The sequence below is a fragment of the Glandiceps talaboti genome, chromosome 1 (assembly GCF_964340395.1).
Source record: "Glandiceps talaboti chromosome 1, keGlaTala1.1, whole genome shotgun sequence".
Lineage (NCBI taxonomy): Eukaryota > Metazoa > Hemichordata > Enteropneusta > Spengelidae > Glandiceps > Glandiceps talaboti.
In genome coordinates, this window is record NC_135549.1 from 21,779,842 (window position 1) to 21,792,341 (window position 12,500).

Sequence of the window (12,500 nt, forward strand, 5' to 3'; positions counted from 1 at the left end):
TATGGTAACAGGCTTTGTTTATTGGACAAGCGTGCTTTCTTAGGTTAATGTATGTAAGAGTGTATGATACTACTTAATGCAGTCTTAAGATATAGCCTAATTACCGAAAATCCTTAATTATGCAAATTATTCATCAACACTGTAAGGTACATCAACTAACTTTATAGGACACACACAATTTGTTATGGTTAATGTATGTACTGAATTGTATTAAAATTGAAGGATGCAGTCGTAAGATATAGCCTAATTACCAAGAATCATTAATTATGCAAATTATTCATTAACACTGAAAGGTACACCAACAAACTTTACAGGACATATGCGATTGTTATGGTTAACGTGTGTACTGAATTATATTGGAATTGAAGTATGTAATCTTAAGATATAGCCTAATTACCGAAAATCATTAATTATGCAAATTATTCATTAACACTGTATGGTGCATCAACAAACTTGATAGGTCATATGTGTTTTCTTATGGTTAATGTATGTACTAAATTATGATGAATATGAAGAATGTATTCTTAAGATATAGCCTAATTACCAAAAATAATTATTTATGCAAATTATTCATTAACGCTCTAAGATACATCAACGAATTTTATAGGACAAATGTATGTTGTTATGTTTAACGAATATACTAAATTATATTGAAATAGAAGTATGCAGTCTTAAGATATTGCGTAATTAGTTGATTTCATTAATATGCAAATTTCTCTAATGAAACATTAACAGATCTGGCTCAAAACATAATCAGGTCTAGTTATTACCCTAAAGATTATATATTTTAAATTTCATTACAATTGAGCCAGCCAATTTTTAGAAAATGATGACACAGACACACAGACAGACAGACAGACAGACAGACAGACAGACAGACAGACAGACAGACAGACAGACAGACAGACAGACATTCCCCTTTTAATACCCCCGTACCCTTACGGGAGGTAAAAAGGGCCTATCACATGCACATAGCCGTGAAGGAAGGAAGGAATGACAGGCCAGCTGGCTGGTAAGGTAGATAGATGGATAGATGGAGGGAGGAAGGGAGGAAGGGATGGAAAGATCGCTCAAATACATTAGTATATTTGTTTATGCCTTTGTATTACCTATATCCACATATGCAAGCATGGGTACAGGCAGACAAACAGAAAGGTGGGTAGATCGGCAGACAGCACAATGGGCAAGTGGTAGTTCATACATACATACATACATACATACATACATACATACAGACAGACAGACAGACAGACAGACAGACAGACAGACAGACAGACAGACACACACAGTCAGTCAGACAGACAGACAGACACACACACACACACACAGAGACATACAGACAGACAGACAGACAGACAGACAGACAGACAGACAGACAGACAGAGTCAGTTAATAACATGGAATGACGATAAAACAACTGCCTAAAGCGGGGTGCATTGCTCAAAAGTAACAATAGCAAATAAATGGCTTGAAACGTCGCAAGTATATGCTCGGACATTTGTCCCATGTGCACTGTTGTTTGCTAAGTCTCTCTTCTGAGCTAAACTAACACGTCTATGTATCATCCTCGTTTCATACATGGAATCAATTCTAAACTGCTAAGATATGTAATTTTCTAATTATTACTACGGTACCAACACTATAATAACTATCAACAAAGAAAAATGCATCATTCATTATTGAAATTATCTTTTCTAACGACGAGGAATATTACACTTCAAGAAAACCCTGACACTTACCAGTGCAGTTATGCCAATCGTCAGCGAGTACGTATCCAGTGTTACAACCACAAATGTAGCTACCGACAGTGTTGATACAGTTCTGGTGACAAGGTGAGGAACTGTGGCTGCATTCATCAATGTCTGGTAATGACAAATGAGGAATCAATCAATAGTTAATTTTGTAGTCATTGTTAACATAATAGTAATTACAACACCTCGTTGCCAGCTGTCTTCATCGATGAAATGCATAATACAGATTTAAAATGGCCTATCACATGCACATAGTCGTGAAGGAAGGAAGGAATGACAGGCTAGCTTTCTTGTAGGATGGAGGGATGGAGGGATGGGGAATGGATGGATACATAGCTGAATTAGTATATGTATTTATGCCTTAATACATACATCTACATATTTGCACGCATGGGTATACAGACAGATAGACAAACAAAAAGGTGGATAGATCGGTAGACAACACAAGATATATATATATATATATATATATATATATATATATATATACTTAATATATATATAGTTATATATATAGACTTAATTCAAAAGAATGAGGATGTAATAAGTCGTTACTCAGTTTCACGCTTTGAGCGATCTTCAGACAACATATTTATTTGCAAATATATATATTCATATATATATATGCACATATATATATATTTATATGCATATATATATATATATATATATATATATATATATATATATATATATACATACATACATACATACATACATACATACATACATACATACATACATACATACATATAACCCATCTATATTGTAAAAGACACGGTTTTACAGTTGTTGAGGATGAATGTCATTTATATTGTTTTGCCCCTTATATAACGACCATAGAGTAGATTTTATTCCTCAAAGATTTAGAGTTCACCCCACGAAAGAAAAATGTTTTTCCTTACTCGCATGCAAGAATGAAGTAGTCCAATACAAACTATCAGTTTTTGTTCATAAAGCTTTCAACACTCGTACTAGTTTTGTTCAGCAAACATAGATGTATATGTTCTCCCCTGTCATATTTTTACCTTTAATTATTTTTCCGTTAATTATTAGTAGAATGATATCCAGTTCTTTGTTCTTTTTCCTCTCTACTGTTATGTAAAATGTTTTGTGCGATGGGCTGAGGCCCTAGCATTTGAAATAAACTACTACTAAAATATAACCCAGATGATATTACTTAAGATTAAATTATATGTAAACATGCAGACTTCTAGTTTTATATTTTATGCCTCTAAACGGCCTCCTACATGTATTTATTTTTCAAAATAGTTTTCAACACTCCCCACTAATGACGCTGTCTCTTTCTCAGGATTGCACATAAAAGTGTTGCTGAGTAAGCATCATCTAGACATTGGTATAGCTCAATATGAGAGTTCACCTAGCGAAGCCCACAGCTAAATGTAAACAGCTTTTATGAACTCTGAAACCGACGTTGTCACTGCTACTCTAGCTAATGTAAGTTGTATTGGTATGCGGAGGGGTCAATCAAACTTTCTATATAAAGGGGGGGGGGACACGGTGTATTCAAATATTTCAAGCAAGGCAGAAGGCTACTCAATTGTTTTGGTCTTTTACGACAATTTCCCCACTCCCAACCAAAGGTCGTAAATAATAACGGCTCCATAAATCATTTCTGTTGACTCGCACGTGTTTCAAATAGCTCAAACGAAAGAAGATCACCTAATCTTCTAGCAACCGACATAGTAAGGAGATTTTTAAAATAATTTACCTTGGCAGCGCTCGCTTTCCCCATCAGTTCCAAAACCCGAAAAACAAGCACATGTAAAACCAATCCCTGTACTTTTACATCTATGGTGACAGGTGTTGCGTCCAAGGGCACAGTCGTCAATCTCTACAATGTACAATTGTGGCACTGTGTTAATATAAGATCAAATATAACAACAGTATTTGTACAAAACAAACACTGCCATGGCCAATACTAGGGTTAACATTATCAGGCCAACATTACCACGTCCAACTTCGGAGTTTGACATTGCAATGTGGACCATAGTTAGTCGTGGTAATGTTACCCGTGGTAATGCTGGCAATGGTAATGTTACCCATGGTTATGTTGGACATGGTAATTTAAGCAATGGTAATGTTACCCATGGTTATGTTGGACATGGTAATTTAAGCAATGGTAATGTTACCATGGTAATGCCATCCATGCACAGTAATGTTGGTCATTATTGTGTTGGCCATGGGGTGTGGCATAACCATGGCCATGCAACAGCACCATGGACAAAATTATCATGGTTAACTAACGTTACTGTACTTAACAATAACATGGTCAATATTATCAAGGTTAACATTTCCATGTCCAATATTACCCTGGCAAACGTCATCAAGGCTAATATCACTTTGGCCAACATTGACATGGCCAACATCACCACATGGACAACAATTTAACATGGCCAACATCACCATGGACAACATTAACATTACAAGCCACACCTTGACTATTAGTATTACTATGACCACATACTATATCACAATCACAATCACAAATCTGCAACACAATGTGGTACATTAAAAGGCCAAGGAAAAGTACATTTAAACAAAAATATACCAATCTGATTAAAATCCGATGTAGTGTACAGGGCACGATTTCTTATTCAGATGGTACGTTTACTGTCGTCTGTGCTTCTGTGAGCGTCCGTTACATTTTAATCAGATTGCTCTCATATATGCTTATAAATATGTTAAAATGAAGTCAAACTCTTTAAGAAACTTTTAAAGAAAATCTTAAAACAATCAACGTCGAAGTATCGTTTAAATGTGTAGGAATTGAATTCAAGAGAATTGCTCCTTATACTTAAACTCTGAACGATGAACTTGGAATTGGGTATAGGTTTATGAAAGTCAGAGGAATATCTTGTTGGATAATTATGGTTAACATAAGGCCAAACCTTAAAAGGATTGCTATGATATTATATGCCTAACGTTAATCAAGGCTGATATTACCATGGCCAGCATAACGTGGCATATATTTGTCATTGCTAACATTTCCATAGCCGAAATTATCATGTATCACAAAGTGGTGACGTGTTTAGTAAGTATATTAACCTTAATCTTGACTTTTGGGTAACCTTCTATTCTTCTATTTCTTTACTTTTTATGGAAATCAACGAGTCACTTAGCAGTGAATTATGTTTAGACTACCAGATGGCTGAGAGTGTATGTAAATCAGTTACTACTAGGCATTTTGTTTGTGATGAACCATAGGGGCGAGCGAGCATGTAATCGGTTGATCGATTTATTGATTTATTTTTTATTAATTGGTTGAATGATTGACTGATTGAATAATCACATTTTGTGGTGCAATACAACTTATTTTGTGTGTGATATTGATCAATTGACTCATTGTTTTGGTGATCTTACACCTATTTCTTCTTTCCCTGGCTACTTTGTTCTCTTTCCGTTGTATATAATTCTCTCTTTATAGACTAAGTAAAGACATCTTGCCCATTCTTCTCCTCTTATCTAAATTAAAACACTCCTAATCTCATAATTAGCATGGATAAGTTATCGCGACAATTTGCTTTATGTCTAATCTTCTAGGAGATTATCACACCGGACAAACGGTCAATTATGCACATACTTGTACGTAGGAACTAGTTAATGCATAAATGATAAATGAGTGTGATAATCTCCCAGAAGATAAGAGATAAAGCAAACTTTTTAATGTAAGTGCTCGCTTGCCAATAATAAGATTAGGAGTGTTGTAATCTAGATAAGAGGAAAAGAATGGACAAGGTGTCTTTATATAGTCAATAAGGAGAAAAAGCTAAAAGAGGAAAAGTAGCCATGGAAAGAAAAATGTTTTATATCCTCACAAAACTCAATGAGTCAAGTGATCAATATTACACACAAAATCAGTTGTATTGCACCTTCATTCAATCAATCATTCACCCAAATAATAAATCAATCAATAAATTTATCGATCAATCAATCAATCGATCAATCAATCAATCAATCAATTAATTAATTACAAGCATTTTACCTAGACAGTGAAGACATTGATGGCTAACATTTCCTTGGGCAACATTACCATGGCTAACATTCCCATGGTTAAAGTTACCATGACTAACATTGCCATAGCTATCTAATATTATTATGGTCAACATTACTATGACCAACATTACCATGGCTAACTAATGTTACCATAAAAAACGTCAGTACATGCAATAACTTCGCTCGCTTTAGTTAGATTATTCTATCAATTGTTGCTAATTCCAATTGCACCTTTGTCAAAATGAGAGAGATACTCCAATCACATACAATGTATATAGTGATGCACTTTTAACTGTTTATATCTTGGCATAGATCTTTATTACCAGTTGTTCATATTGCATAGTTTATTGTAATTTATGAATCTGCTATCAAATTATGGATAATGTTATATAAAGAAAGATTTATGTATCATGTTGTCATGAGTTTAGTTAATATTTTCATATTTATTATTCCACAGATTTGCAATCTTACCTTTCATACATAAATAGTTGTACTTAGCGCTTTTGTTCCCATTCTTTATTTCAGAGGCGTTTAATTTTATGTCCACATAAAAAAAGTTTCCATAGCTTGATATGACTAAAATGTCATCAAAGTCCTCTATGCGATTCCCAGTATACCAATGAGTTTCATCATTATTTTTAGATTTAGTTGCACCGATCCAGATTTTCTTGGACATAGACGTTTTACGAATTTGAAGCAACACCTCATTGAAATCCTCCACCGATGTGAAAGTAGCCATTTGGTATCCGAGTTGTAAACACTGTTTGTAGGCATCAACGGCGGTCGCATTACTTTGAACCAGTCTGTATGCTATGTTCTTATTGGAAGTCGAATGCAATATAAAATCTTGGTAACCATTCTCTGTAAATACGAATAGCCCATCAAGTTAATCAACTAAATAATTTGAAAACTTATGAATTAGTTAGACTTTGTCTTCAAAATCATTTACACATGTGATACATGAATACATGATTGTCAACTTGTAGTATAAATAAATCTAAAAATGAGGCGGGAAGGGGGCAAACATGATATTTACAATATTTATTTCTTAAAATGCGGCCATGTCATTCAAGACCCAAATGAAAGTGTTGTGGCATTATAATACCAAGGAGATGATATCTCGCTTAATTCGGAAATTTGTCATTTTTGAATTTGTTAAGACAAATTGTACCAGCAGAGTAGTAGGCGGTAAAGATATTTCACTATTCACATCTCTACGAAATGGGATGAAAAAGAACATTTATAACTTTTTATAATTCAGTTTCCACGTTGTTCACATGGCAGCATTCTTTCAATGTGTGCCATTGGTTTGGTTTGTTTTATTACTATTGTTAATTTAAATTTATCAACAATAATAAAAACTGCAAACAAAGTGATTTTTGCATGAACAACATAGTGAATTCTATTATCTATGATCCACCTCCCTTGTATTATAATGTCACAGCACTTTCATTTTGGTCTTGAGCGACCAATAGTTGACAATGACACTTGCGTACGAATAGAACCAGGAAATCAGTTATTGTTATAACCCCATTCAGTCCATGGGCCAAACCTCCCAATTCTGTCACTTTGTTGTGGTGGGGGGGGGGGGTCCTTGGGGACTACAAGATCTTTTACAGATATTGTTTGTATATAGTATGCTAATACCAAAGTTAAAATATTCTACAAAACATATTTGCACATATTTAGCAAATTTGACCAAAACTGTCATTTTCGAAATTGACATTTTTGACAAGAATCTTAAAGTCTTCAAGATCTTGAATTGGTAGATATTTATTGCACAATGTATCATTATAACTAACATGGATACTTGTAACAAAATTAATATTAAATATTTGGTAAATATGACCAAAAATGTAATTTTTTCACTTTTTCCACCCAAAATCAACATTCTTGAAAAAGGTGTCGTCTACAGGATTTTAGTTGATATTTATTACTTATAGCAATCAAATACTGAAAATATACATTTTTTATGGAAAATAAATTCATATATTTACTAGATTTGACCAAAAATATCATTTTATGACTTTTGTCACCCAAATTGACATTTTTGACAAGAATCTTAAAGTCTTCAAGATCTTGGTATACATTTATTGCTTCTTGTAACATTATAACAAACATGGATACTTATAACAAAATTAATATTAGATATTTGGTAAATTTGACCAAAAATGTCCTTTTTAGCTCAACTTAACTGATAAGGTTCAGTAGTGCTTTAGGCATGGCAAAGTGTTTGTCTGTCTGTCTGTCTGTCTGTCTGTCTGTTTGTCTGTTTGTCTGTCTGTCTGTCTGTCTGTCTGGTTATGTGTGTGCCGCTGTTTTGTGGAAAAGACTTTTCTGCGGCCCCTTCAGCATGACAAAATGACATTAGCTCCGCCTCCTTTCCTCTTTGAAAAGCTACATCAACAAGCTTTATAGGCACTTTTTATCATCAAAGTATGACAACATTATAATTCCTGTTCATTCATCAAATTATATTCAATTTGGAGCTTGCATTCTTAACAATTTATCTTAACACTGGATATCGTTATTTGTTCAAATTATTCATTAATATTAATAGGATGTTTACCAACACCTAATCGAATCTTCATATTTCCATTAGGAAGATGTGTACCGAGTCTCGTAATAATTGATGCAGTAAGGGTTTTTTAGACATCGTGTTCACAGACACACACAGAGAAACAGACATACACGCACGCACGCACGCACGCACATGCGCGCACACACACATGCGTGCGTGCGGGCGGGCGTGCGTGCGTATACATACATACATACATACATACATACATACATACATACATACATACATACATACATACATACATATTTTCTTGTCTGAAATAAACCTAAATAATAATACATACATACATACATACATACATACATACATACATACATACATACATACATACATACATACATGCATGCATGCATGCATGCATGCATACATACATACATACATACATACATACATACATACATACATACATACATACATACATACATACATACACAGACACACACACACATACATACATACATACATACATACATACATACACACACACACACACACATACATACATACATACATACATACATACATACATACATACATACATACATACATACATACATACTTGCATGACAATATGATTAAAATCCAATGTCGTGAACTCGATGCGACGTTTGTTTGTTCTGTGAGCACCCAGATACCTCCAGAGGGAGAGGGCGTCGTGATAGGACTGCGTCACAGAACGACGTCACTGGGTGGACTTGAGTGATCCGGTCGATTCCACCGGGGTCATGACCGCCTAATACGCCGTCTCGTGCTCTGGATAGCTGCCTGACAAATCCAATCAAGTGCCTACCGACATGTCGACAGGACTCACTTATTCAATTATGACATCTCCCGATAGATGTCATAAAACGTACACACTGAAATTGCATTTCAACCCTCGCTTCATCAAGTACGGTAACGTTATTTTGCTAATTATTAAGTACATGTAACAGAACTTTCAGATTCCGTTTATCGCTTCCATCCCACTGCCTTGTTTGACCGTCTTTGAATGACAAAATCAGTCCGGCTATTCGGGTAACCTCGACAGAATGCACGCGCACCACCCCTGCACTATCAAACAAGTGTAAAAATACTGAACCGGTGTACACCATGATATATTTACCAGGGAGTCAATCAAGTCCACCCCATCATGGCCATGATGGTGGCGACAGTAGGGAGCACCCACGACACTCTCAGGGGAGCTCGAGGGAACTTTGTCTGCGCTCTATACTCGCGCTCTTTCTGAACGGCGCTCTGAAGTACTATACCCATTTGTTACGGTGCATTACGCGTTCTCATTCGTACGCTCTCATTCGGTATAGTAGCACTACCGTAAAGAAATCGACCTCCACAACTTTCGACCCAACTTTTATTTCCAAGTAGTATATCACATATGCGTAGATGCTTGCCATGGTATTTGATTTGATTTGATTTGATTTATTTCAGCACAAGAAAATAAACATTCAGTATACAGTTATACAGAAAACAGTTACAACAAACAAAATAAACGTTATTGTGCTGGGATAACACAGAAAAGTTAAAAAAAAAAAAGGTAAAAAAAAAGGTAAAAAAAAAAAAAAAAATTATTTCCACTGTGGTCCCATATAGAACAGACAAACTCAACTTTACCAAAATACAGATTAAACTCACAAGAGAGGAAACTACAATCAATAAAAAAGGAAGTCATCCTTCACACATCGATCCATTAAATCATAAAAGTATCCTTTCAACCTTTTCTTAAAAAGAGTACTAGAAGATACCGCTCTGTACTGTAACATTACTTGTTCCATTCCACACTGGCTGTATAAACAAAACTATTCTGATAAAACCGAACCCCGCCTGGAATAAAAATAGAATAGGGACTGGATCTAGTTCAATATACAGGACTATTAAAAACAAATGTATCGGATAGATACTTCGGGGCCCGGGCCAATCCTGTTCTTACTCTATGTACATGGTTGAGCTTAATATATGAAACCCTGTGGCCGACGGGGAGCCATCCCAATTCCTTGAAATGAGTTGGTTCAATATGAATCCGCGGTGGCATATCCAGGACAAATCGTTATTTTGAGAAGTTTGAAGTTTGTGTTTGCTTTTCATAGTCAAGGCACTCTACCAATATGAGCTGGCATAATCAAAATGGCATTGAACTAGACAAATTAGCGAGTAGTTTTCTGATGTTAGTATCTAAGAATTTCTTATTGCGAAATAAAAACTTCAGACGAGAGTGTGATTTTTTAACAACCTTAGCTGCCATTGTTTCACCTGACAATGATTGGTCCAAGTCAGCTCCACGGTATTGAACACATTGTCTGGCAGCGATATCGACACCACCATACGGAACGTGCATCTCCGAAGATTGTTTTAGTTTTCGATTGGAGCCAAACAAGATGGATTCCATTTTGCCGAGAGGCAAAGATAATTTATTATCAATTAACCACTCATTTAGATGTTCTTACTCCGTGCTAAGCTTCGCTTGGATCTGTTCAACATCTGTGCCAGACACTAAAAGAGCGGAATCATCTGCATATAAGAGTAGTTTACATGTCATTGCTGATTGCATGTCATTTACAGATAACGAAAAAAGCAAGGGTCCTAATATAGAGCCCTGTGGAACACCACAATGGATTGGGTTGTGGTTCGATAGGGTTCCATTCACGTTTACGGCCCGAGTTCTACCAGACAGATATGACTTGAACCATTGCAATGACTGTTTGCTTACGCTACAGGCACCGAGCTTTTCCAACAGTATCGCATGGTTAACTGTATCAAAAGCTTTTTGTAGATCTACCAAAACCATACCGGTCAATTCCCCTTTGTCCATGTTTGACCTGATACAGTCAGTGAGGTGGATTAGACAGGTGTCTGTAGAATACCCAGGCCGAAACCAGATTGAAATCTATACAAAAGGTCTTTCTGTTGCAGATACTGTTCAAATTGATTGTAAATTGCTCTTTCTAATATCTTGGATATCACACTCAAAATTGACACTGGTCTATAATTGCCTTCGAAGGTCTTATCTCCCTTTTTGTACAATGGTACCACTCTAGCACGTCTTAGTTCTGATGGCACTTCTCCGTGGTGAACGGAGAGGTTTATAATATGAGTATAAGAGGAGCACTAATTTGTTGAGCACCATCGATGATAAACCTAGCAGGAAGGCTACCTATGCCAGTGGCTTTGTCCTTTCCGATTTGACCAATAATATCGATAATTACCGACTCGTCAACAGCAGATAACCCAAAAGAGTTCTGAGATACACTTTGCTTTGAGTAGAAATCGTGTATATGTTTACGACCAAAACGGCCTTTACTTACAGGTATTGTGTCGGATGTTGGTATGGGGTACTCATAGAACAAAACATCACAAACTATATACGTTATAGAGGGACTGTAAGAGCTTTTGCTAAAGGTATGGATATCTCAGACTGTGTCCGTCTAATTGGAGAAGTACTCTTATGTACAAAAGAATAGAATCTACCGGGTATTTTGGTAGCTATCGATTTTGAAAAAGCATTTGATTCTCTTGAATGTCTAAAAGCTTTCAATTTTGGCTCCTCTTTGATTCAATGGGTGAACACATTTTATTCTTACGTAGAAAGCTCTCACCAATCACGGATATACATCAGGGTATTTTAAGGTTGGGAGGGGGTACGTCAGGGAGACCCTTTGTCCCCCCCCCCCTTTATTCTTGCCCTTGAAGTTTTCTTAATAGCATTTAGGGTCGATCTCAATATAAAAAGGTATTCAAATTAAAGATATTGAAATGAGTGACTATGCCTTTGCTGATGACCTAACCTGTTTTTTTTGGGGGGTGAAGCTTCAGTGCCTGGCCTTTTTGAATTACTTGATAGTTTTGGTAAGATGTCTGGACTTAAGAATAACATTGAGAAAACAGAAGCTATCTGGTTGGGGTCATGGATGGGAAGGAAAGATACTCCTTTTGGCATTAAATGGCCTTCCACTCCTTTAAAAATTGTTGGGATATATTTTTCTTATGATAAGGATTGGGCTACCATTTTGAATTATTCTAAGCCTATTAAAAGCATAGATTCTACTTTAAATTTCTGGAAACAGCTAAACTTAACATTGTTGGGAAAGGCACAGATAATTAAGAGTTTTGCTATTTCTAATTTACTTTATGTTATGAGAATGTCACATGCACCTAGGGAT

At 35.7% G+C, this 12,500-nt stretch overlaps 1 protein-coding gene across 1 annotated transcript in view; it reads right to left on the reverse strand.

Annotated features, from left to right (window-relative positions):
• The window catches only part of LOC144434371 (uncharacterized), a 42,486-nt gene that overhangs the window by 19,285 nt on the left and 10,701 nt on the right, over positions 1 to 12,500 (reverse strand). Inside the window, exons 7-9 of the mRNA XM_078122825.1 lie at positions 6,240 to 6,629; positions 3,484 to 3,606; positions 1,740 to 1,862 (exon numbers count right to left, since the gene is read on the reverse strand). Coding sequence (XP_077978951.1) covers positions 1,740 to 1,862; positions 3,484 to 3,606; positions 6,240 to 6,629 — 636 coding nt within the window. The remainder of the gene's footprint in view (positions 1 to 1,739; positions 1,863 to 3,483; positions 3,607 to 6,239; positions 6,630 to 12,500) is intronic.